This window comes from Halichondria panicea, chromosome 5, assembly GCF_963675165.1.
Source record: "Halichondria panicea chromosome 5, odHalPani1.1, whole genome shotgun sequence".
In the NCBI taxonomy this organism is placed as follows: domain Eukaryota; kingdom Metazoa; phylum Porifera; class Demospongiae; order Suberitida; family Halichondriidae; genus Halichondria; species Halichondria panicea.
This window is the reverse complement of record NC_087381.1, coordinates 5,917,912-5,944,078: the sequence shown is the minus strand read 5'-3', so window position 1 is coordinate 5,944,078 and position 26,167 is coordinate 5,917,912. Positions and strand designations below refer to the sequence as shown.

Here is a 26,167-nt window from a genome sequence, read left to right as displayed (position 1 = left end):
GACGGCCTGATTAAGGAGGAGGGTGGTTGTTTCTGGTTCCACTGATATACAAACCTAGAATGTTATTGTATATACATGGTACGAATCCTGCCTTACACCTCCCTCTGCAGGACCAGTTCAGGGTGGTACAGCAATCACTGTGAACGGCACTGATCTCGGAGTAACCTTTGCCGACATTCAGAACTCCACCCTTACATTAGGGGGCGTGGCCTGCTCTCCCATAATTACTAACTTCATGCCAGGGCGCCAATTTGCCTGTATCACCACCAACTTAGGAACTGAAGGACCCCAAAACTTCTCTCTAATGATTGGCTCTAGAGAGGCCATCGTAAATGCCGGCTCGTTTACTGCAGTGTATCCTAGTGTCAATAGTGTGACTCCGACCTTTGGACCCATGGCCGGGGGGACCACAGTGGCTGTGAGTGGGACTGGACTGGACGTGGGTAACCAGGAGAGAACTAGAGTCTCTCTAAACGTCAGTGGGTCAAGCTATGTCTGCAATATATCGTTACAGTAAGTGGCTGTATAAATAGCTGGTGTTCGAACCTTTCCCTGCAGATCTATCCAGTCTCACGAGATTCGTTGCACTACCACAGCATCAAGCCTCCTCTCTGATGCAACTGTGGTGGTGAGCATTGATGATGCCAGAATCAGCAATCCTGGACTAGTCTTCAGTTATCTTAATAACCCCAATGTGATTAACGTGTCTCCTAGCAACACGATTTCCAGCGGAGGCATCATGCTAACCTTTACTGGACTGTACTTTGATGTGGTACAACAGCGTGTGTTGGAGGTCTACCCACCAACTGGAGCTCCTCTGGTAAGCCTGCAACTATAATTATATTATGCATAATTATAACGGGTAGATCTGTATATCATAACAAATGGGTTGGGTTGCATCTCCTTGCTTTGAGGGCACACTGCATTTAAACTAAATCTACACACAACAACAAAAAGTTGTTGGCAAGAGCATGCAGGACAGATAGGTGGGGGGGTCGCTAAACACCCCCAAAAAAAGGTGGAGCTTACTGTATGAACATGGACAAGTTCCGCAATATATAGCTACCTGCTAGATGATATGCAGAAAATGATGGCTAATTAAGTAAGGTTATGCAGGAAACAATGTTTACCATGTTTATTGTATCTGAAGAAAGCCTGGTTAATTTTCAATACCAAAATTATCTCAACAGCACAAAATATTAACCTAGAAAAATATAGACACTATACTGCAGCTTATTGTAAGTGTAGACTCGCAAGCCACTCCTTTTTCTCTGATTGGACGGGTGCGGAAGAAAAGTACTGGTGTGAGTCTGAGCTACAGCTTGTGTATCTCAGGAATGCTATTAGGTACATGCGAATTGTGCAATTTATTATGACGCGTCACAGCGGATTCAAAGTTAAAGACAGCCTTTGTATTATACCATTGATCCTTGTACCACAGTATCTGTTGTGCCACAACTTTTTGATTAGCATGGAACAGCTGATGAATGTAGAAATCTTCTTTGAACCGAGGAATGACAGCGATTTTGAGACAAATTTTCACTCTATGTATGACTAGTAGCAATTCAACTGCTGCACAGCTAATCTCGATCTGCTGCTGGTCTCTTAGATGACCATATTCTCTGAATGAAGCTGATGTCGTTATTACCTCATCAATCTTCTCTTTTCTAGCACTAGCACAATCTGTAGCTATAAGAATCCCGTGAGACTTGTTGCAGGCTACGCAATTCTACTACCTCATGCAATCTACTCCTCACGCAATTTTTATAGATCTCACGTGGAACAATAACTCTATACCCAAATTCTGGTAACAGGCTCTGTTCTAGATACAATACTGCAATGTATATCAATCAACATGGTATATTAATTGGAGGAATAAAGAAAGAAATAGAGGAAATGAGAGCTTGTATCGGGAAGTCGCTTGAGGGTAGAAGGGGGTGAAAATGAGCATGAACATGCAGAGCTAGCTTGTATCGGGAAGTCGCTTGAGGGTAGAAGGGGGTGAAAATGAGCGTGAACATGCAGAGCTAGCTAGAGATGTTGGACTGCCCACGTAGAGATCTATGACTAATAAACTGCAGCCTAGCCAGACATGGACTTGGAACTGAATAATAAAGTTTATACATGCAAGCTAGCTAGCTATACCTTAGCTAGATCTACTAGGCTAGATTTTAAGTCTTGACCATAGTTATGCTATTTGTGTCTTAAACTAATAGCTTAGTTATCACAATATCATCTAGCAGGTAGATGCTGTTTCCCTAACTTGCATGCAGCTAGTAGCACGGTGGTACCCAGAGTTTTAGTTGCTCTAAGTTGGTACCACAGCAAGTTGGAAGTTGCCATACTCAGAGGATATGAAATAACAGTTACCGTATATCTTCTAATTTATCGGACAGCAAAAAATAATTATTTTGGAAATTGTCCGGGTATAATTGGAACAGATTTTTATAGAGCATGCGAAGTGTCCGGAATAATTAGAACAAGCAAGCAGCTGCATGCGAGCTAGCTAAGTTTAATAGAACAAGGTACGACTGAATAGTTGCACTAACTATCTAAAACTAGCTACTCAAAGCTATCTAACTGCAGCACTCCAAGTCTTACTTGCCGTCTATGAATGGTAACTCAACTTTTCAAGGTATTGTCCGGATATTTAGAACAAATGTAATATTAAAGTACTGGAGTGTCCGTTGTATTAGAACAACGAAAATTGCCCAAAAGAGTGTCCGGGTAATTAGAAGTGTCCGATAAATTAGAAGATATACGGTAACCTTTTTTTTAGTAAACATTTTCAGCTGTTATTTTGCCATCCCTGGAAACCTAAGCTATCTACGACCCTGCGTATATTATACTCTCCCCTGCAGAGGAGTAACTGCAGTCTTGGAGAGGACACTACATGCAGTGTTGTAAACATTACCACCATCAGATGCTCCACTCCTAACCTGTCGATGACCTCGCTGACCGCATTGGACTACGCTCTATTGTTTGATGATGTCCCACCCGGCAACACACAAGCACGCCTTCCCATCAGCGTCCAATCAGATCCCTCCAACTTCAGACTGAATTCCTCTCAAGAGGTCACCAGCGGCATAATGAACCGCCTACGTATTGTGGTATGTTTATAGTCAGTACTGACCCTACATTGTTATATCGTGAGTATCCAGGGCGACAATATCGACTCGGTGGAGACCAGTGAGATACATGTGACTGTGGGAGGGGAGGAGTGTGTCCTAACATCCAGTGAGAGAAGGAGTGACATCATCTGTACTGCCCCCTTGGAGCCACCAGGAGGGGAAAACCCATCCATCATAAATGTGAGTGACTACAATGTAATAAGCTTTAATTTATATCACTGTCCTTTCAGGTGACCGTTGGGAGCAAAATTGCTCAAGTACTGGATAAGCGACTGACTTACAATGTTCCTGTGGCAACGGTAATTGTGACTCCTGAAGTTCCTCTGCTGGAGATTGTTATCCCATTAAGTGCCATCATCGTTTTACTGGCCGTGTGTGTACTGATAGTTCTTATCTGCTTGTATCTAAACTCTCGAAAGAAGTCATTGTCAATTGGTATGCACCAACAAAACATGGAGCTTGTGGCTACTGGGTAAATAATGGTATGTAGCTGTTCAATATCTCCTTTTATGGTTGTATATATGACTCACAGGATATATCAAGAGATAGTGGATGGCAATACTGCACTCGTTGGTAAGTTTCAGTATTTTCTTATCTACATGTTTATAGTCTCTGTTACATGCAATCTTCACTGACCAATAGAATCAGAACTCGATACGATTGCTGAGTCCATCCCAGACTCATTCAAAATACCATCCTCAATATTGAAGCTATCCAGTACTGCAATTGGACAAGGTGAACAAAGATGTGCATTTCACTTGATTAAATGAGGTTTTTATATACAGGTGAATTTGGCATTGTGTACAAGGGCGTTCTGACAGACTGGAACGATGTACCTATGCAGGGGGTGGCCGTGAAGACATTAAAAGGTGACATCCCATTATATATAACTTGATTGATATACACCAGTCCTATACTATAGTATAATTATGTTGTTGTCATTGATTCAGCTATAGACCCCTATATAATTGCTGGCTGACTGCACAACATTATGTTCGTGATGAGTCTGCTAATCCATTGTCTATACCCTGTAGGTCTGTTCTCGTTTTCCGATGTTCAAAGCATGGTGTGTGAGGTGAACAAGATGCAGGACCTCAACCATCCTCACGTCATGTCCTTGATTGGGGTGTGCCTCGATGCTGGCCCCGGCATTGCTATAGTGATGCCATACATGGCAAACGGGAGCCTCTTCGACTACCTTAAGAGAGAGAGGGGAATCCTTGAGCTGGACGATGACTGTGAGATTTATCAGGTGTGTGGTATAATATTTTTGAGCAAACATTATGGAAATACTATACTTCTCTGTATTAGTACAACCAGTAGGTTGTACATAGGATTGACAGTGCAGTAGCGTGTGTTTTCAATTATTGCACAAAATTTGACTCGTGTTTAGACTGCTCTATTTCTGCAGGGAAGGGCCACAGCAAGAAACTGAGTTGACAGATAGCTTAGTCAGCCTTTTATCTGTCTAAATGTGTGAAATTATAGTCAATGAATATTCTCATGCATTACTATTGATATTTGAAAAATTGCACTATTTTCATATTTCACCACGTTTTGTCTGACTGACTAAGTAAGTAAGTAAGTAAGTAAGTAAGTTAGTAAGTAAGTAACTTTCTTGGAAAGCATTTCCTCCTTGTACAGACATGTTCAGAAGATTCTAGATACAGCCTCTAGTCGACTAGAACCCGGACCATGGGCATTTTTCTCAGAATTGCGTCCGCTTCCAAGAGGCAGATGACCTCTCAGGCTCCACTTTTCTTACCTACGCAATTCCGCCATCTTTAAATGACTGCCACAGCAACGCACACGGCAACTTATGAGATGGGCGTGGCTAGTTAACCTGCATTGTGACATCGATCGGTACACAAACAGTCCCTAGTCCTTTTCTCCAACTTCTCTCCATTCTCAACTCAGATATGCTACTGGCTAGATCTACCATAGGCCTCCATGCTTTTGCACTTTGAAGTATACACTCTAGTATTTAACATGCATAGATAAATGAATGTGTTCATAATTATATTCCAGTCTGCATGGCCTGTCTTCTCTTCTCTTCTTGAACTTCTCTTGCTTCTTGACATTCCTCTTAGGAATTTCACATTTCATTATTGAAGAGTATAAAAATACTGCTGTACTGAAAAAGAAAGGGAATCAAACTAAAAAAACATTTGCAATGTGAACGTTGCTAGGATTGCCAGGAAAAGAAAAGCGCGAAAAAGCGAAGAAACAAGAAATTCGGCGAGTGCATAACTCCAATCCGTTACAACGCCATGAACATGTACAGTCGAGTGGCCTACTGTTGATAATGATTTTAGAATCAAAATACAAGTTGGGTAAAAATGAACCCCGAATAACTGAATTCACAATCATCCACCCACACATCCAACACTTGCATGTTTGCTCAACACTGTAAGGGAAAACATCACAAACATTATATAGCTTGCAAAAAATTCACTATAATTATATGATAAAAATTTATTGAAGGATTGGCCAGGAAAAGCACAAAACGAAAAAAAAATTGAAACAGTACATGTGAATGAAGTTGTAACGGATTGGAGTTATGCACTCGCCGAATTTCTTGTTTCTTCGCTTTTTCGCGCTTTTCTTTTCCTGGCAATCCTAGCAACGTTCACATTGCAAATGTTTTTTTAGTTTGATATGTATAGCGACTATAATTATCTGTGAATGAAGATAGTTAATGAGTATATACCGTACCCCCACGAAAATACACCCATCCTTTTCTGCAAAAATTCTAGGTTTATTAGGGGACTGGGATCAATAATGAGGCCACCACCAAATAATTTGATCAGCTGTCGTGCCATTCTCCACAGATTCTGGCAGTGAGGAAACTGCTATTAAAGATGTGCCATCAAATTGCACTGGGAATGGCCTACTTGGCCGAGCAAAAGTTTGTCCATCGAGACCTTGCAGCCAGAAACTGCATGTGAGTTAACAATAATTTTTAATTATGCCTCGGTGCGCATGCACAAGCGAGGTATACGGTACTGTGTTTGTGTGTATGTGCATGTGTGTGTCTGTGTGTGTGTGTGTGTGTGTATGAATCAAGTGCAAGTAAGAGTTTCTATAGGCTTCTAGTCATGTTTACTTGGATTTTAATTCGTGGATTTGCAAAATAATACGCTTACTTGGAATGCCATTGCAGCCTTTTCAGAAGAGTGCGTAGCAAAACTTGTCCATGGAGTGTTGCTACTCTACTTAGTACTTAGCTCTGCACTAGAACGCTATAGCTATTGGTAGCTGCACCAGTGAGAAGAGAGCTGCAAGGCTCTACTGATGCAACCATTAATCTTAGGCTTGGTATTGATCGTTAACAACAATCATGGTTGATCATTACCCACTCTTTGAGTTCTGCATGCAAAATTGCAAAAATGTTCATCAAAATTAATATTCTAATATAATGTGTCTATAAAACGCTATTAGTAGCTTTATGTTATGTGGCTTTGGCACCTCCACCGAGGCATCAGCACCCGCGGTGCTTTCATTATACAGGTATCTTGATTATACCTCGGTGTGCGCATGCGCAAGCGAGATAGCTATACTGTATATAGTGTGTGCGTGCGTGCGTGCGTGTGTGTGGAGTGTTAAACCGGATGATTACATTTCTAGTTTATTGTTTAGACATCTACAATGATAACTCTCATTGGAACGTATCCAATGGCATCGATATTGGAACAGCATCACAGTCAATAATACACTCCCATTAAAGACATAACACATTATTTATTCATAATTATAGGCTGGACTTGGGAGGAGGTATCAGGGTGGGGGACTTTGGTTTGGCTGAGGATGTCTATGCTAGCGGCTACTTCAGACAGAACGACCGAGCCAATGTGAAGCTGCCCTACAAATGGATGGCCTTGGAAAGTCTCAACGATGCCATCTTCACAGAGAAAACGGATGTGGTGAGTCAGTGCATGTATGCCTATAATTCTTAAAATTACAAGTTTAATGCAATTAATGCTTCATTTTTCGTGAAATGATACACAAGCATTGTTCTAATATATGGCAGTATACACTATAACTAGTTACGTCACTCACATTTTGCTAGTATATAGCACTGTCTATGTGCCCATGCAGTGGTCGTATGGTGTGACTGTGTGGGAGATCTTCAATGGAGGACGGACCCCCTACCCTGCCGTAAATCCACTGTCCCTCATCCAGCTGCTGGGAGAGGGGCAAAGACTAGAGAGACCTCCCAACACAGCCTGTGCCACCGAGATGTGAGTGTACTGGGTTTGTATATTATGTGTTGGTGCAGCATCTGCATGTTTTGCATGAGTACTATTTGCAAGCCCTTGGAGTCGACTGCAATTGAAGGGAAAGGATTGTCATGTGATTTACTACCATTCTATTATTATTATGCCTCGGTGCGCATGCGCAAGTGAGGTATACAGTAGTGTGTTTGTGTATCTGTGTGTCTGTGTGTGTAGACTGGTATACAGCTGCTCCAGGATCAATCAAGTGCAAGTAAGAGTTTTTATAGGCTTCTATAGTCATGTTTTCCTTTTATTCGTGGATTTGCAAAATAATGCTTTGTTCTCGAGTCATGCCTACTTGGAATGCTATTGCAGCCTTTTCAGAAGAGTGCCTAGCAAAACTTGTTTACTGAGTGTTGCTACTCTACTTAGTAGTTAGCTCTGCACTAGAACGCTAGCTGCAAGAGTGAGAAGAGAGCTGCAAGGCTCTGCTGCATGATGCAGCTATTAATTTTCGACTTGCATGCACCAATCGTTTTTAACAACATCATGTCGATCATTACCCACTCTTCGAGTTTCCGTTTCCCTGTGATTCTGCCCAGAGCATCATGCAGATATTAATGCAAAAATGTATAAATAGTAGCTTTATGTTATGTAGCTTTGGCACATCAGCACCCGTGGTGCTTTCATTAATAATCATTATTCCCCCATGCATGCACGCATTGTAAGGCCCTCTGTATAAAATTATATTGTAATTGTACAAGCCTTTATGTAGGAGAGTTACTTTGGGTTGTTGCATGGTTTTCACTTCTAACTGACCATATATCCAGTTCTGTTGTGATGCGTAAGTGTTGGAAGGTGGACCCGGAGGAGAGACCAACCTTCTCACAACTGTCCTCCATTGTGGAGAGACTACTGACAGGCATCGCTGGCTATACTGAGCTCGGTATGGTGCTAGTGGACACTAGTCAAGAGGAGGAGCAGCTCAGTATAAGTCAGGGTAAATTATACTCAAAGTTTTACATTTACATGTATTGTATAATCACTATAATTATTGGCCAAGAGACTGTATACAATCGAATATCACTTATAATTATAGGATTCATGTAAATTGTGTGATAAGGTGCAAAACTAAAAAATACCCTCCTTCAGAAGAGAGCTATACATAAGTAGTTTCAATCTTTATGCATGAGCATTTATGTGCTGTAGTTATTGTAGTTTTCACCCTTATTTGTATCTCCGAGGCCAGACCTGCATAAAAACCCACGTAGTGAATGCAACATTTATTGTTGTACACTATCTAGAATTTTTATACGTATATATTATCTCTAGCAATTGTCTAATGTTTGGATGGCTTATGTAACAATACCCATCTACTGTAGAACATGACTGCGTACCCCCGCCCACTAAAGTTCCTCATCACCTCCCGTCAGCTGACCCTATAACAACTGAGAACAGTGCCTACTGCCTCGGGGAGGACAGTCAAGAGAAAGAGGAGCGCTGTAAGTGTATAAACACATCTAATTTAGAATGTGTGTATATGGCCTTAATAATTCCTGTATACACTATGTAATGGCCAGAAGGCTGCATGTTTATAGCTGTATACCGTATAGCGTAAAAATTTAATTAAGTCCACGAAAATTGTTCTTTAATTATAACGTGACGTGAAAAGGATTAAAGGCGTGGCTTCCGGTAAGCAGTCATTTCCACGAACATTGTGCAACGAAATGCTTTTAGAGGCCATTCCACGAAATATAAGTACCTCGAAAATTTCCCGCTACACGGTATATCTATATAAGGACTAATATGAAATGGAGTCTTAGTGTAGACTGTGTATATACAATGCATTTCATCATCTTGGATGCATGCTATTATAATAATTATATAATAATACAACAAACTTATATTCGTCAGCTGACCCTATAACAACTGAGAACAGTGCCTACTGCCTCGGGGAGGACAGTCAAGAGAAAGAGGAGCGCTGTAAGTGTATACTATATAATTATGCCTCGGTGCCCATGTGCAAGCGAGGTATACGGTAGTGTGTTTGTCTGTCTGTGTGTCTGTGTGTGTAGACCGCTACAGCTGCTCAAGGATGAATCAAGTGCAAGTAAGAGTTTCTATAGGCTTCTATAGTCATGTTTATTTGGATTTTAATTCGTGGATTTGCAAAATAATGCTTCGTTCTCGAGTTATGCCTAGTTTTGCTTACTTGGAATGCCATTGCAGCCTTTTCAGAAGAGCACGTAGCGCGTTACTACTCTACTATTAGTTAGTTCTGCACTAGAACGCTAGCTATATTGGTAGCTGCAAGAGTGAGGAAGAGAGCTGCAACTGTGGCAGCCATTAAACTTTTGGCATCCATCGTTTTTAACAACAATCATGGTCGATCATTACCCACTCTTTGAGTTTGCATGCAGTAAAGTAATTATTGCAAAAATCTTCATCAGTATAAAAGCTATTATTAGCTTTATGTTATGTAGCTTTGGCATCTCCACCGAGGCATCAGCACCTGCGGTGCTTTCATTAGTTTAGATTTTATGTTTATGCACACTATTGGCCAGAAGGCTGTTATATATAGCTGACTATAGAGTCTTAGTGTAGACTGTACATATGAAATGCATGCATTTCATCATCTTGGATGCATGCTATATAATTATATCAAAAAACTTATGTTCATTGTATACGATTTTGTTTCTGGCTGGTGAAATCCTTCATGAATTTCATTAGCTGACCCTATAACAACTGAAAACAGTGCCTACTGCCTCGGGGAGGACAGTCAAGAGAAAGAGGAGCTCTGTAAGTGTATACTAGTATATATCAGTAGTATACTAGTATCAGTTTTATGTTTATGGCCTTCCTGCATGTACGTGCACTATTGGCCAGAAGGCTGTTATAATTATATAGCTGACTATAAGGACTAAAAAATAATTAAATATGAAATGGAGTCTTAGTGTAGACTGTATATGCATGCATTTCATCATCTTGGACGCATGCTATATAATTATATCAACAAAGTTATGTTCATTGTATATACGATTTTGTTTCTGGCTGAAATCCCTCATCAACTTTCGTCAGCTGACCCTATAACAACTGAGAACAGTGCCTACTGCCGAGGGGAGGACAGTCAAGAGAAAGAGGAGCTCTGTAAGTGTAGACACAATCGAATTTTGATTTTAAGAATGTGTGTATGGCCTTCCCTGTACACTATTGGCTAGAAGGCTATTTATAGCTGATAATAATTATAATCATGCATTAATATAAATATGAATAGTGCATGTAGACTGTACATGCATGCATGCTGTATGCTTTGATTTCATCATCTTGTGCTCATTATAATTATTTCATCATCTTGTGGATGCATGCTCATTATAATTATATACGATTTTGTTTCTGGCAGATGATGTGCCCATGCTGACGACAACTGGTGAAGTCCCTCATCATTATGGTGACCTTTCGTCAGTAACTACATGAGAACAGTGTCGTGGGGAAGAAATAACTATAACAGACAATTAAATTAAATGCTTTTACTTGTGCTAATGCTGTGTTAAAGGTCGAATGGGCTGTAGTTTATGAATACAGTGGAACCACTAATTATGGCATTGCACAATCACATGACACAGAAACTCGTAGAGAATTAAAAGGCATTATTGAGTCTCATTCGTTTGTTATTGCAGGTGATTTTAATGTTATTATTATACGTTTGTCTGTTTTTTGCAATAGTCTTTTGTCCTTCATGATCATGTCTGACTTTATAATTTCTGTTCTTCTGTGAACCTTTTTATAGAGAATTTGTAAATTTCACGTATGAGCGTAACGGTGGTTCTCAGGTCAAGTCGCGGCCCGATCACATTCTCACACTGCAACATCACACTGATATAATCTGCGGTGTCCATATAGTGTTTACTCTCCATGCAATTTTTCGGATCATGCACCACTATATAGCGTTAGTGCTTTCTAGTGCCAACGGTGTTTCCAGAAGAGATACATGCATTCGTAAATGTTCTATTCGAGATATTGATTGGTGGTCGGTTTTAAGTGCAAATTGCAAATATAACATTGAGGATTACAGACAAATTATATTTCACAGTCTATACCATCTTTGTCACATGACCTTCTTATAGTTGCGGCTGAGGAAATTACTGTAATCAGCTTCTTTCTTGTCTTTCTGTTGCGTCCAAACTTTAATTTGTTTCCCGGTCAAAAATGCCTGGATGGAATGATCAATCATGCATGTGCGTGAAGTAAGGGAATCTGCCATGGTTTGGAACAACATTTTGTTAGAGGCAGGCTGTCCTGAGGCTGATGTCTTGTTTGATCTGCGAAAGTAGACTAAGATTAGAAAGCTTACAGGTGTGCTGTTATAGGAGTGTCAAGCGGAGACAAAAACACATTGTCAGTGAGAAGCTTAGCAATTTGAAAGCACTTCTGTCGGCCAATAACTCTCTATTCTGGAAAGAAGTGAAAAAATTAAGTCTTGCTCTAAACAGTGCAACTCCCCATGCAGTTGTGTATGGTTTCAGCGATGACAAAGATACCAGTGAGTGCTTTCCTTCGAAGCTCTCTGGCATCTTGAACTGATAACGGTTTCTGGCATTGAAGAGGTCGATATTTTAGTGAAACTTGTAGAACACTGTCTAGGCTCCAATTTGTTATCAAAATAAGCAAGGTATGTTCAGCTATGTTGAGAGAAGTGTATTCTCCTTTAACCTTTTAACGTCTGACCTACAGTGGAGTGCTAAAGAATGTTTTCCCTAAGTAACGAAGAGCAACTCCATTAAATCCGAAGACCCTGTTGGGTAGTGTCCCTGGACGATTACTGAAACAAAATTGAGTTTTGCTGGCATTAAAGGTTATATCGAATTCAGATCGAGGAATACTTCAAATTCTTTCAATAAGATGCGCATGGCAACCCACACCCACTATCCTCCAATATACAAGTATAAATCAGAGGTGCTTGTGATGCATTAAGTATGTGGGTGGGTATTGTTGGTGTGTTAAAAATAACACTGAAAGTATTCTTCACACGTGGCTAAGGATTAACTATGCAATGCTAAGGGCATTAACAATTAATGTGTATAGTTATAATGCATGTATGTACATAGTAGACATCATAATTACAGCTATTATAATAATACGCTTTTTTAGCTATGTTGTAGTACCATAGATAATTTATGGTAGTACATACACTGATATAGGAATAGTCTATTATGAGAAAAGTATAACACTGTATGTATATAGTTTATGCAAAAATCTATTCTGAATACTATTCCGTAGCTTAATTATTGTTACACTCCATTCATATAATTATATGTTTTACATTCCACATGTATGTCGTTGAGTACTGTATAACTGGAAAATTTGGCGAGTAATTGGTGTTGAGTCCACTAGAAACTTTAATTTGGTGGACAGGTTTTAAATTTGGCAGTTTTAAAATTGCCAAATCACCAAATTACAACACTCACCCAGTTATACGCATACTATGGATAGTGTTGAATTTGATAACATTTTTGCTAATAAATTAATGTGACAGCTAATGACTGCTATCACTGTAAAAAATGATGTGTGGTTTTCACGCAGAGGCGTGGCTAGTGTGGTAAATGTATAAGTTTCGCTTTAATTAACAGCAAAGGCACACATTTTTAGATATAGCAAGAGGCTGACATGATAAAAGGAATTATGGATAACTGTATGTAGAGGATGTGATGTCGAAAGTATAGATAACAATAACATTTTGCCATTAGTTGTGTCAACCAAGCAGTTGATATATAATTTATGTCGTTTATAGCTCTATACAGTGAGCCAGATAAAGACAAAAAGATAAATGCTAATAAATTATAAGATTCTGACTATATGGCTGGTTCAAAAACTTTGTGTTGCTTGTTCCTATTGTCTGTCCTCCTCGACATATCACTTGGAGCTGGTGATGATCCCACCATGGATAGCAGTAAGTGCAATGGTCTTGGTATAATTAGCTATGTGCATGCATTTCTATATCAGCTATATATAATAGCTGTTCTCTAAATTGAAACAACAACCCCACCCGTCACAATCATCCTTCTTGCAGAAGCATTCATCTCATTTTAACTCAACTTGAAATAATTAAATTTGTTGCACTCTCAAGTATCCAATCATTACCAACACCTATATAGTGAACAACTCTCTTAAATCTCACTCAACACATCTGAGGTCTACCAAATTTCAGCCTCTCTAAATCCTACGAAGATAACATCAACCCCAAGGTTTTGCGGATGTAGACCTACTAGCTGAACACTTAAAGGATATCTCTAACCAAAGCTTCCAGCAAAACACTTTTCCCAGTGACTGGAAAAACTACAAAATGGTTCCTACACACAAGAAAGGAGACACAAGCCTATAGTAACCAACTACTCTCTTTTACCAATTCGTCCGAATATAAACAAACAACAATGGTTTTCTGAAGAACAGATCCAGTTTATCCCAAATGTTCTCCTTCCTCTCAGCCGTAGTCAACAACGCTGATTAAAAGTTTGCTGAAATGTGACTTTAGAAAAGCGTTCGATTCAGTGTACCACAAGGAACTACTATTAAGCATTGGCTCATGAGTATAGCTGGTGACCTGTGGTTCTGGTTCAATTCATCTAAGTGGTCGTACCTACCTTACTAGTTTTAAAAACCTTAGTTTGTTCATTGTCCAGGCCTGTGATTTCTGGTGTACCACAGGAAAGTGTCATGGACCTCTGCGTTTTCTGATCTATGCATGTGAACAGGAGTAGTGTGCAACTCCCACGCACATTCCATTCTACATCTAGGACTGAATCCGTCACTAACACTTGTAGTTGTGTAAGCTGTTAACCATGAATAAAATTAAATGTGGGCTGGAGATACAAACCACACTTGTGTCCTGATATCATTTTTAACTGCATGATTAACTACTATACCTACGGACCAACAACTATACAATGCAATCTGTTCTATTCTCTAAACTTATAAGACGTACTGTTTCACTGCTTACACGTGTCCCCACCAACTCCTATATACTTAACGTTGGTTAGATCTCACTTCACATACTGTTCTCAAGATCGAGTGGCATCCAATTAACCTACTATACAAGACATAACTCGCCTCGAAAAAACCTAACTTAAAGCCACCACATATACTGCAAAACTGGGACATGAACTACAAAGATAGACTTATCATGCTCATATTGCTGGCTTGAATTACAAGATTGAAATACATACAACACCCAGTACGTCAAGTTCGCCACCCAGAAAGCTTCAAGTAGAAAAACTCGTTTGATAACCAACAAGCTGCTTGTACACAATGTATCTCACTACAGTGCAATAGTGAGCATTGGAGAGTACAAGTTGCTAATTACCTAGACCTATACCTACTTTATATCAACTCTAACTATCACTTCACAGAACACTTTGCAAGTCATTCAAATTCCCTGTACTTTCCACTGCCTATGTCTTTGTAACATATGTATTTGAACTGCATAAGAACTTATCAAAACTAGCTAAATCTGTCTTTGTTATGTGTTTTGTCCCATTATGATTATGTCTTTTATACTCATTAGTGGCATCATAATTAGTGATGCCTGCATGCATGTCTGTCAGTCACAACTTGTCAAGCCACCCTTTTTACTTTTTATGTCATCACGTCACACACAGTGATTGTAAAGTTTGAATAAACTAGATGTGTTTAGCCACTGCTTGTGCACATGTTAGAGTGATAAGGAAGGTCATGTACAATACATTGGTTCTGGCAGCTTTATTGCTTGTTTACTCCTCTTATAGCATCAGCTGCGTTAGTGTCATTTGGAGCAGCTTCATACACATTCTCTGAGAATCCGAGTAGAACAGTGTTCATCCAAGTAGTCACCTCTCGACCCGCTCCCGAGGGCTTCACGTTCTCTGTTTCTTCTGGTATGTTGTTATAACCACTGCATGGTTAATTATTAAACCAAAATACAACTCTACCCATACAGTTCTCACTCAAACCGACTACGTAGAACCTTCAGGTGGAAACGTGGAGTTCACTACACTTTTTCCGGCTGGAGAAACATCGGTTAACCTTCCCGTTGAGATTACTGATGACGAGGTTGCTCTTGAAGAAGTGGAGACCGTGATTGCCAGCCTCAGGCTAAACAATCCACCCTCAACAGTGCAGCTAGGCTCTCCTAGTATGACTTCCATCGAGATAGTGGACAATGATCGTACGTGTGTGTGCATGTGTTGAAAGGTTTGGTATAATTATGGTGCCTTATATATTAATTAATATAGGTGCTTCATTAAAATTTAGTTATTAGAGTGATTGGAAAGGTCATGTATATACAGTACGTACTGTAAACCATCTTCCTCTTGTTGTATATAGTACCACCTGCGTTAGTGTCATTTGGAGCAGCTTCATACACATTCTCTGAGAATCCGAGTAGAACAGTGTTCATCCAAGTAGTCACCTCTCGACCCGCTCCCGAGGGCTTCACGTTCTCTGTTTCTTCTGGTATGTTGTTATAACCACTGCATGGTTAATTATTAAACCAAAATACAACTCTACCCATACAGTTCTCACTCAAACCGACTTCGTAGAACCTTCAGGTGGAAACGTGGAGTTCACTACACTTTTTCCGGCTGGAGAAACATCGGTTAACCTTCCCGTTGAGATTACTGATGACGAGGTTCCTCTTGAAGAAGTGGAGACCGTGATTGCCAGCCTCAGGCTAAACAATCCACCCTCAACAGTGCAGCTAGGCTCTCCTAGTATGACTTCCATCGAGATAGTGGACAATGATCGTACGTGTGTGTGCATGTGTTGAAAGGTTTGTCCGATGGTGCCATAATTCCAATAATATTGCTCCCTTAAATTATAGGATATAGACAAGTTATTAGAGTGGTTGAAAAGGTCACCATGTATACAGTAGTACAGTAAACTTGGTTCTGCATGGCAGGTTTGTATTTATTAATTCCCCTGATATAGTACCGGCTGCAGTGTCATTTAGAGCGGCTTCATATACATTCTCTGAGAATCCAAGTAGAACAGTGTTCATCCAAGTAGTCATTTCTCGGCCCGCTCCCGAAAGCGGCTTCTTTTTCGCTGTTTCTTTTGGTAAGTTGTTATGACTACTGCATGCAGGGTTACTTTTATTAGTGATTGAGTGCAGTTCTATTTTAAAGCCAAACTACAACTCTAACCATACATCATAGAACCTTCAGGTGGAAACATGGAGTTCACTACGCTTTTTCCGGGTGGAGAAACATCGGTTAACCTTCCCGTTGAGATTACTGATGACGAGGTTCCTCTTGAAGAAGTGGAGACCTTGATTGCCAGCCTCAGGCTAAACAATCCACCCTCAACAGTGCAGCTAGGCTCTCCTAGTATGACTTCCATCGAGATAGTGGACAATGATGGTACGTGTCTGTCTGTTGAAAGGTTTGGGATGTGTGTAACTTTCAGCAGCGTGAAATTTACACACAGCATAATTATATAGTATCCTAAATTTAACTGCTATAACGCTATGACACCAATTATATTATTTCGTACATACTTCCCATTTTCATTCACTTCATTTGATACCCCAGTCCATGGTACTCTGGTGATTTCTGTGATGACCGTAATAATTCCTGACAGCGTTGACCACAATATCTTGTGTACAATACATACAATCATTCTCCTTTACGTAGGTCTATGTCCAGCACTGGCACCTATTCCAAACGGAGCTATTACATATGGTCCGGATACATTTGCTGATTTTGATGTGGATACAGTAGCTACTCATACATGTAACGATGGTTTCATTCTGGTGGTCGGATCTGAGACTCGAACGTGTTTAGTCGGAGGGAGATGGTCTGGCCTGATTCCTGTGTGCCAGCGTACGTAAGATTTGTTGTACGCTCTGATGAGAACAATACTTAAACTTTTCATGCACTAAACTTCGTTATGATGTTATTAGAATCGTAATAATTACGATGTATACTTAGCTGTGCCAAGTATTTAAAGATGACAAAATTATGTTTATTATTACTGGCAACCATTCTAAATGGAGCTATTACATAATTATGTCATGATGAGGTAATTGGTACCACATTGTAGCTACCTGCCAAATTACTCGAGAATGGATATGAGCGGAGCTTGATAACTTACCTAACTATTGGAACTGACTATAGATATACTCTTGCAACAACGAGTTTATTTGTATGTGTATAGGTACGTATTGTACAATACACACACGTTTACAGCTGGTTGTAAAGCGGAGGTATACCAGAATCATTCTTGGCCCAACACGGCACTAGGGTCTACTGCACTGTCCCCTTGTCCATGTGTTGAAGTATTGGGTGTGTTGGCAGGGAATGTCAGCAGACAGTGCTCTGGGTCAATCAGTGAGGGAGGTATGTGGAAGGATGAGCTTGACCTCAGCAACTGTGAGACTACACTTTCAGACATATCCCGGGAATTGTGTGAGATTACACTAGTAAGGGATTTGAAGTTATCATCTGTTGGACGACTAACTCGTGTTTAATTCTATAGCTAACTGTTTCGAAAAAATTGTCTTAAGTTTAGGGCTATATAGCTGAATTCATTCATTTACCCTTACTGTACATGCATATATATATATTTTGCCTTTACTAGGGACTCTCATCAAATAAAACAACTAAAGCGTCCAATCAGATTGCCAACGTCACATATAGACCACAAAATCTGACTGCAAGTCAAATCACCTTGGTTACTGCAATAGTAGAGCAAGTAGCAGAAGAAGCTGCTATCAACCAAGAGGTGAACATTGTTACTTGCCAATGAGTTATGACTCTATCATAATTATGTCCAGGTGAGGAACAACTATCTTCAAGCAATCAACAATATTCAGCAAGCCAATGCTGACGTCATCTATGAGAGCCAGCTGGCAATGAATTCCTCAACAAGGTATGTTGCAGGTACTGTATAGTCGAGTTAATAATGTTGTTGGACTCCCGGCCCGTTATTTGTAATAGGCCCGGTTCTCTTATTAAAAGCATTGCTCAGCAGTGTTTCCCTTCCCTGCATGTATTTAGTTACCGAATAATCACAGTCAATTAATTTTGTTTGCTGTTTTTCCCTTCCCTGCATTTGTTTAGTTGAAACCTATTTTATTTAGTGGCTGTTGAATAATAGATTTGATCAACACTGTATATAATTATTATAGTTGTATAGCAATTAAGCCAGTTATAATCTTTGCCATGCAGAATTCTTGATGTACGCTAGCAATATTATTTTACCCTCCCGGCACAGGATTCTTGCAAGCCTTGAAACATTTCTGGACAATCTCAATACTTCAACTGTTTCCACAAACTCCACAAGCAATCAGACTGTTCTCAGTTTCGAAACATTTGCTATCAAAGTGCAAGATTTAGACCCTGACAGTTTCCAGGGCCAGACATTTGTTGTTGATTTAGGCCCTGTCGAAGAGGCAGTGAACAATACTGGCGTTATCGACCAAGATGCTCTGATGACAGCTAATGATCACACAGCTGATAACAGATCAGATACTGATTCCCTTAGTGAAGACACTGACAACTCAACAGCCTCTCTACGCTTAAGCCCTTTGATTCTTGAAGACTGCCCTTCAACAAATCGTTCACTTTGGCAGAGATTAAGTTACTCTGTTTTTTTGTCTGATGTGCTTTTCCTTCCTGAGAACAGAAGTACTAATCAGGTGGGATCTATTGTGGTGGCTGCAAGACTAGCTTGTCTGCAGATCAACAAGACAGTGCTCACAGTGCCAGTACGAACAAGCTTTCGGATCAGGATGACGGTATGAGCAAATTAAATTGCATAATTATATATTAAGTTACTGCTTTGTCTGCAGGATAATGTCAGTATCAGCAGCTGTGCTGTGTATAAGACTCAAGGTATAAGTACCTTGGATATAATATAGCAGTTACATACACAGGGCAAAATTTAAAATAGCAGCAACACATTATATATGTAGTATCTATAAATTGCATGTTGTATTTCAGATCAGTTTGGAGCTTGGGACACTACTGGATGTAGAGAGATAACCAGTTCCAATGGGAGAAAAGATTGTGAGTGCAGACAATTGGGCCACTTTGGAATACTCTTTGTAAGTTAATTAGTGTCCGGCAAAAATGGTTATACACCTCAACATTTTGTACCTCCTCATTGTTACAGGATTTGAATCCAACTGCATTACCTGAAAATCTTGCAATTGCTGTGAGCGCCATCACATACATTGGCCTAGGCTTGTCAGTAGTGTGTCTTCTGGTGTTCATGTTAACTATTTTTATCAGCAAGTAAGTATAGAAGCCTAATTACACCAACTTTATAAGCTCTGTGTTTGACTTTTGTTACGTTTTTCCATAGGAAGCTACTCGCTGATAAGCAGAACCAGATTCTCATCAACATGAGTATTTCACTGATATGCCTGTACTTCACCTTCCTCATTGGAGGGTTCACTGTTGGTGTCCCACCTCTCTGTGGGCTCATGTCTGCCCTCCTGCAGTACTTCTTCCTAGTGTTCTTCTCCTGGACGGCTGTAGAAGCTGTCTGGCTCTACCTCAAACTGGTAGTGATAATGGGATCTCAGTCCCTCACCTCTAAGTTCATGCTGAAGGCTGGACTCTCAGCATGGTGTAAGCAATGAATCACTATAATTATAAATGTGCATTCATGTGTATGAGGGATTTCTTGTGTCCTCATTACATTTACATGTTGATAAACTATAATTATTGCATTCACTATTGCTTCTTGTATAATGAGGATGCTTTATTATACTCCACATGCAGTACTGCCCTTTATAATTGTTGTCATCAGTGCGGGGGCGGGACATCAGTACTACAGCAACCCATACTAGTAAGGGCTATAAAAAGTATAGCGATTTTACGAAAGGAACTATAATAAGTATGTTGATTTTTCACAATGTATTATACACACATCGTTCAGCTGTCGTCCTACTGAATGGCCTTTCTATTTTGGATTCATTCTTCCTTTTGTCATCATCTACGTATTCAACTGGATTGTGTTTGTTGCCATCATGGTGTCCATTTGCAAACATTTTAGAAACCTGCAGTCACTAAACGAGAGCTCCGTACGTCAACAGTTGAGGAATGTTAAGAAGAACTTGGTCATTGCTATGTGCCTATCGGTTGTACTTGGCCTGGGTTGGGGCCTTGGACTATTATCAACAAGCTCTGATCTTGTGGAGCTGTCATTCACATTCCAAGTGATATTCTCGATCTTTGTGGGCTCTCAAGGTGTGCTGGTTTTTATTCTTTATGGCCTTCGAAGCACTGAATTCCGCCAGACATGGATAAAACGCTTTAATAAATATATATCAAACACTGATAATGTTACGTCTTTTGAGAAAGGAAGCACTAATCCACGAGATAATTCTAGCACTGTTGGAGTGGAGTTATCGAGTGTGAGCACAATATCAAACAAGCAGTGACACACAATGAAGAAAAGAACTATAAGTTAAAGAGACAAGACTTATATAAGTAGCTGAGTTCATACATTATTAAGCTAACGTCCTCTCAGTATATTAAAATGTGTGCTTGTGATCAGTTAATCACTTGATGTGCTTTTATATGTAACTAAAATGTATAATAATTTTATACTATAGCGAGTTATTTTCGTATGCATGGTGTAGCTATGTATGTATTTAGGAGCATCATACGAAATTTAAAACAAGAAATTATTCTACCGCAATAGGCTCAACGTCTATCCTGCATGAGCTGTACGAATATTTAATGGTACACCAACAAAAAAATTACCTGCTATACCGATTTTTTGGTAACCAGATGTATGCACCATTTTTATTGTTGAAATGTTTACTAGTTTACTATGCAGGCTGCAATAATCATACATTAACCGTGCATGGCAAATATATAATAGATGATACAAATACACTTCTGAAAATCTATATATTACATATAAAATTATATACTGCGCCGAAAATTGAAAGTATAGACACTCTCGAATATTTACTGTAACCATACATAATTATGCTGTAACCTGCCCTAGCCTCGATCCCAGGCCAAGTTTTCGCTTTTATAACGGTTAGGCGAACAACTAGGCCTGGTACTAGTTGTCTGCGCATGCGTCAAATTTTCATTGTATTTGTGGTCGGCAAAAATATTTAATAAATCAATAATCGAAATTTGTACACAGAAAATGCACAGAGAGTACACAAAAGATGCACATAGGGAGCTGCTTCACAAGGGCCTGGGGGGTTGCCAGTTGTGCTGCAGCACGATTACAGTGACCCAGGGCAACTTCAAGTCGAATGCCTTCAAATTACGTTTCAAAACGATTTAGCAGGCTGCTAGACTTCTCTGATTCTAGGCCCAAACTCGTAACTCAGTTAAACTTTGCTTGAGAAAACGTAGACTCTCTTGATGCCTCTGAGCTACCCAGCAACGCTCGAACGAGCAGGTCATACTCCAGTCCTGTAAGTATAAGACAATATTAAAAGAAACCAAACACGGTTAAACCCTTACCTCAAACTGTCCAGTCTCGTCCATTAGTATAGCCAAGAGGAACAATGTTGGGATAGCTGGATAGTAGCCATTGCTCTGTGTACAGAGAAGTAGACATTCAAAATACGTGTAGATCTAATTTCTCGTATTAAACAGGTTATAGTGTCATTGTCGACGAGCTGATGATGGCAGCACCAAGTTCTCTAGCTCACACTCTTCACTTGATCCACCATATTAATGATGATACTATAGTCTACCTAGTCTAGATCTTTAATACCAAACATAAACAAGACTTGATAGCATAGGGCCCACACAAAAATATCTGACCTTAACAAGCTTGACAAAGCTTTATACCTCTTCCCTTGTTGTTCATTCTTCAGAATAATGTTTTCAAAGCTTTAGAGAAGAGAGAAGCTTCAGCTAAGAGCCATTCCCAATATAATGATAAAACGGGAACTGACTTCTATAGTACACGAATATAAATGTCACGAAAGTGACGAACGATTGACGCATGCGCAGACAACTAGTACCAGGCCTAGTTGTTTGCCTAACCGTTATAAAAGCGAAAACTCGGTCTGGGATCGAGGCTATAACCTGCCCCTGCTATATATAATGAGTGCATACATGTGTACTGTACAAACTGAAAACGTATAACAGACAAAAACACATTCACAATCTAAGAAACTCTCCATTGGGAAGTTCCACTAGTACAGAGTTTATGACTAGTCTGTTCTTGTTCTTGCCAGCTGACACTTTCACACTAGCTCGTGACACTTCACCACGCACCACCATTCTCAGCTCCACACTCCCTGCATGGTGTGTGCGTGTGTAGGGAGGTGAGGTGTTTGTGTGGGTATGCATGTGTGTATGGGTATGGAGGGGGGGGGGGTTAGCAGCAAAACAATACCTCAGTGTGCTGATTAAATTTATTATTAGAATTCAAATTCTATACTATAAGCAACGACATGTAATTATTTGCCCCAACCTAACAACCCTCCTTCAGATATACAGTCCCTTACTTGCGTTCCAACCACTTAATGATCTTCCCCAGTAGTGATGCTTCAAAGTAGTGATAGTGCCGGGTACAAGCTTCGAGCCAATCAAATGTCTGACCTCGGGCTCAGCCCGTAGCAACGGGAGCAAGGACGTCAACACATCTTGTTGTCGTGGAAATATACGTCTTCTAGCAACTACGAGGGTACCAGCTCCAGCAAACACACTGCCTAGCAACAACCATCTGCTCCACGCACCACCACCTGAATGGATCGACACAGTACCAGTAATTAATCGCTCACAGCACTATAATTAAAAGGTATCCTCAGCATCTACATACTGAGAGTGGACTACCTTGCATTCAAGTAGCTACAGTACTCACCTCTAGCTGCAGTGCCTGATTCTGTATGTGTGATGTTCTGTGATGGCATTTTAAGGGCACACAGGCAATGGTCGTTATCAGGTAAATATCATCATAATTATAAGTAGATATAGAGGTGAGAGCTAGTGCGCATGTGCACTAAGTCTTGCGGGGGGGGGGGGGGCAGACCCAGACCCAAAATAGGAGACTACATGTCAGGTAAACACTGAAGAATAAGTAATTATGGCAATTGCATGTAAGCCCCGAGTGGAATGCTTTGCACACCTCTTGTTTGCCACTAATCTATATATATATGCACTGACACCGTCATTTCATATACAAGAGGTTGCATGACTTAATTGTGACAATGAGGTTTTTAGAATTCCAGCCTCCCATTTCAAGTTAGTTTTGCTCGCTTGGATCAGGCAACCACTGTTGAGCTCAAGACACAGGCAAAATTTCTTTGTGAGGTAGGTTAGACAGCGTGCTATAAATATTCGAGCTCATGAACTTTAACTTTTTGTTTAACAATTATATAGGACACAGGAGTTGACCAAACTTTACCAGCAATTTGGAGGAGAAAGTCAGTTTTTTAAAAAGATGAAGTGCAAAGCTTGAACGTGATGTGTTCTAAGGGTATGAACATGTTTAATACTGTATGACGGACTGCTGCTGATAAGGCCAGGCGGTGGGCCTTGGGTGAATATGTGGATGGCTTCCAGCTTGGACCTAGAGGTGAGTTGGCCATCAGCTGTTCAGTTGTACATAGTAGTCAGTAAGTATATCTTATTGAATTGCATGGTCAGACAGCTAGATCAGTGCTTTCCGTGTTATGTCGTGTATTGTGCTGTATTGCATGGCATCTGTAGAAGCTCGTGCATTTAGTGATCACGCAGCTTCTGATAGGATTTGTCAGGTTGCCAACCTAGCTGTGACCGATGTATCACCAGCTTGTTTAGGGACGTCTCTTTTGCTATAAAACTTTCTCCCGTTAAAATTTTGATAGATTAGTCAGTGATTCACTAGTCTTGATGATTGTGCAGGCAATAATTATTATGTCGCTATTAAAAATTAGTATAACAGTTCATTGGTATTCACTATAGAATATACCACACTTATACGAGGAGGATATGCACCCATATATATATCCTCCGCTACTCTGGTTACAGTGCGGCATAGCCGAGGGATACGTATAGGTGTGGTTACATCTGACTTATGCCACAAAAATTATGTTGTTAGTGTCACAAAGGCACCAAATTATCCCAAAGCCGGGGCTTTGCGCTAGATCTCTCGCCACCGTAAACAATTCACTGGATATAACAACTTCTTATCACCTCTTCTCTAACACTTCTACTTATAATTAATACACAACATAAATAGCTAGAATGTTCCGTCAGCAGACAAGCGAGGACAGACTGCTGCTCATGTAGCTAGTATGTGGGGGTACCGTACCTTAGCTGGCTATGTGGAGGGGTTCCAGCCTGGACCTATAGAGGTGAGTTTGCCATCAGCTGTTGTACACAGTAGTCAGTATAGGAGTTGTATGGACAGTACAGCTACAATTATATAGATCAAAGGCAAACGGCTGCATGCATGCATGCTGAGCAACTTGAGCAGCTCAAACTCTGCTGAAAAAATGCCGCTCTCAACTCTGACATGCCTCCAACCAGTGATTGTGTCCTAGGACCGTTTAAGCAGACTCACAACTCTCTGCAAGTGGATATCCGATAATTATCTAAAACTAAACGACTCTAATTAAGTGCTGTTACATGACTTTTTCGAAGAAAAGGTTTCCCTCATGCCCTGACACACCTCTATACATCAGCGAAAACTGTCCTCTCCTCAAAGTTGAGGAATTCAAGTACCTCGGAGTCACTCTTACATCTGACCTAAAATGGGCCAATCATGTAACTACCTACCATCTAAGAAACTGATAGGTATGTTCTACAGGAAACTCTACAGTTTTTCCAGCAGTCGAGAAACTCCACTAAAGCTCAATAAAACAGTTATTCACCTCTACCTTGAATATGCATCTCCGGTATGGAGCCCATACTTAGAGAAATCAAAAATATGCACTGCAAGCCTGCACGAAGTCATGGAGCACAAACTATGAGTCATTAATAGTCTCATGCAATATGGACAAATTGGCTGATCGCCGTAATATATCACGCCTATATGTCTACTCTTTAAGATAATTTCAGGGGATGTGCTCTTTGATTCTCCACCATTCGAGCAAGTACACCACCAATACCCGCACAGACACCAGAACACCCAACAGATATCTGTCCAGTTTGCTAAGACAAATCAGTTTCAGTTCTTTTCTACATCAGCCTGGAATAACCTGAACTTTAATGTGGATGGGATTTCGCTACAAACTTTTAAATCTAAATTGTAATCTCTCTAACGTACTCTTTCGTGTATTGTTCTGTATTGTTCTCTGCATGTCTGTATAGTATCAGGTCTCAAATTAGTATTAGCTTACATTTTATAGCTATTTTTTGTTGACCTCTGCACAAATTTGTTGATATAAAAATAAAAAAAAGCAGACAGTATTAATAAGAACTGGACAAATCTAGATATAATTATTTTACTGTAAGCTTCTGCTACGCGGCATTTCATTTTTTGTAAAAATGCCATGTATATCATCAGGAGCACATTACACAGTCGAACCGCAATGGTTCCAGCACATGCTCCTATGTGGAGTTTTATTTTCTCATGAATATATTAATGAGCTATTCGCAATTGCTTGCGCAAAAGTAGCATTTTTTTATAACTCTCTTCCCTTTGCAGTTTGTTTCCTGCTTCCTGCACCAATCTATTACACATGGCAAGAACTAAATATAGTCACAAAGCCGCCACGTGGCTTTACTTAGAAACTTCAACACAAACAAATTTAGGCAAATTTACATGCCACGGCAAACTGAACTGACAAATTGTTGCAAAGGTATGAGATGAATTTGAACATGTTTAGTGCTATCTTATAGGATTGATGAACATCTACATGTAATTGTTTTT

At 40.0% G+C, this 26,167-nt stretch overlaps 3 protein-coding genes and 1 long non-coding RNA gene across 13 annotated transcripts in view; 2 read left to right on the top strand and 2 right to left on the bottom strand.

Annotated features, from left to right (window-relative positions):
- LOC135335860 (uncharacterized) overlaps window positions 1-11,151 on the top strand; it is a 52,908-nt gene extending 41,757 nt beyond the window's left edge. For 6 of the 9 annotated variants that reach the window (XM_064531481.1, XM_064531480.1, XM_064531478.1 and 3 more), the window contains 18 exons: window positions 111-513; window positions 559-820; window positions 2,862-3,110; window positions 3,162-3,311; window positions 3,362-3,603; window positions 3,664-3,704; window positions 3,774-3,866; window positions 3,917-4,000; window positions 4,166-4,383; window positions 5,963-6,075; window positions 6,889-7,054; window positions 7,230-7,372; window positions 8,179-8,348; window positions 8,731-8,850; window positions 9,263-9,331; window positions 10,079-10,147; window positions 10,427-10,495; window positions 10,749-11,150. In XM_064531481.1, coding sequence (XP_064387551.1) covers window positions 111-513; window positions 559-820; window positions 2,862-3,110; window positions 3,162-3,311; window positions 3,362-3,603; window positions 3,664-3,704; window positions 3,774-3,866; window positions 3,917-4,000; window positions 4,166-4,383; window positions 5,963-6,075; window positions 6,889-7,054; window positions 7,230-7,372; window positions 8,179-8,348; window positions 8,731-8,850; window positions 9,263-9,331; window positions 10,079-10,147; window positions 10,427-10,495; window positions 10,749-10,822 — 2,735 coding nt within the window. In that variant the 3' untranslated portion in view covers window positions 10,823-11,150. Of the gene's footprint in view, window positions 1-110; window positions 514-558; window positions 821-2,861; window positions 3,111-3,161; window positions 3,312-3,361; window positions 3,604-3,663; window positions 3,705-3,773; window positions 3,867-3,916; window positions 4,001-4,165; window positions 4,384-4,542; window positions 5,802-5,962; window positions 6,076-6,888; window positions 7,055-7,229; window positions 7,373-8,178; window positions 8,349-8,730; window positions 8,851-9,262; window positions 9,332-10,078; window positions 10,148-10,426; window positions 10,496-10,748 lie in introns of those variants that run through there. The other 3 variants (XM_064531484.1, XM_064531482.1, XM_064531486.1) reach the window with 2 other exon arrangements.
- A 1,967-nt stretch (window positions 11,152-13,118) lies between these two features.
- LOC135335900 (adhesion G-protein coupled receptor G6-like) lies at window positions 13,119-20,941 on the top strand. Of its 2 annotated transcripts, XM_064531575.1 has the most exons (18): window positions 13,119-13,295; window positions 15,127-15,255; window positions 15,318-15,545; window positions 15,704-15,832; window positions 15,895-16,122; window positions 16,307-16,435; window positions 16,534-16,737; window positions 17,011-17,199; window positions 17,566-17,798; window positions 17,957-18,100; window positions 18,153-18,247; window positions 18,593-19,115; window positions 19,170-19,212; window positions 19,321-19,424; window positions 19,493-19,614; window positions 19,685-19,953; window positions 20,107-20,173; window positions 20,264-20,941. In XM_064531575.1, the coding sequence occupies exons 1-18, from the start codon at window positions 13,202-13,204 to the stop codon at window positions 20,766-20,768; spliced, it is 3,435 nt and encodes a 1,144-aa protein (XP_064387645.1). In that variant the 5' UTR covers window positions 13,119-13,201; the 3' UTR covers window positions 20,769-20,941. The 2 variants fall into 2 exon arrangements, with proteins under 2 accessions (XP_064387645.1, XP_064387646.1); XM_064531576.1 differs by lacking the exons at window positions 15,127-15,255; window positions 15,318-15,545.
- A 445-nt stretch (window positions 20,942-21,386) lies between these two features.
- On the bottom strand, window positions 21,387-22,289 carry LOC135336144 (uncharacterized). The gene is made up of 3 exons (XR_010394758.1): window positions 22,126-22,289; window positions 21,820-21,894; window positions 21,387-21,768 (listed from the first exon to the last, which is right to left on the bottom strand). It is a non-coding gene; the product is annotated as an uncharacterized LOC135336144 (long non-coding RNA).
- An 83-nt stretch (window positions 22,290-22,372) lies between these two features.
- On the bottom strand, window positions 22,373-23,275 carry LOC135336076 (uncharacterized). The gene is made up of 3 exons (XM_064531867.1): window positions 23,174-23,275; window positions 22,818-23,054; window positions 22,373-22,607 (listed from the first exon to the last, which is right to left on the bottom strand). Exons 1-3 carry the CDS (start codon window positions 23,220-23,222, stop codon window positions 22,468-22,470), a joined length of 426 nt encoding a protein of 141 aa, XP_064387937.1. The 5' UTR covers window positions 23,223-23,275; the 3' UTR covers window positions 22,373-22,467.
- Between the last annotated feature and the right edge of the window lie 2,892 nt (window positions 23,276-26,167).

Excerpts from the sequence above, each read along its gene's own strand:
- LOC135335900 (XM_064531575.1), top strand. The coding sequence starts at position 13,202 with ATGGCTGGTTCAAAAACTTTGTGTTGCTTGTTCCTATTGTCTGTCCTC. Across the intron at positions 15,256-15,317 it reads CACGTTCTCTGTTTCTTCTG|TTCTCACTCAAACCGACTAC; the intron begins GTATGTTGTTAT and ends CTACCCATACAG. Across the intron at positions 16,123-16,306 it reads CGAGATAGTGGACAATGATC|TACCGGCTGCAGTGTCATTT; the intron begins GTACGTGTGTGT and ends CCCCTGATATAG.
- LOC135336076 (XM_064531867.1), bottom strand. The coding sequence starts at position 23,222 with ATGCCATCACAGAACATCACACATACAGAATCAGGCACTGCAGCTAGA. Across the intron at positions 23,055-23,173 it reads ATCAGGCACTGCAGCTAGAG|GTGGTGGTGCGTGGAGCAGA; the intron begins GTGAGTACTGTA and ends CGATCCATTCAG. Across the intron at positions 22,608-22,817 it reads ATTAAGTGGTTGGAACGCAA|GGAGTGTGGAGCTGAGAATG; the intron begins GTAAGGGACTGT and ends CACACCATGCAG.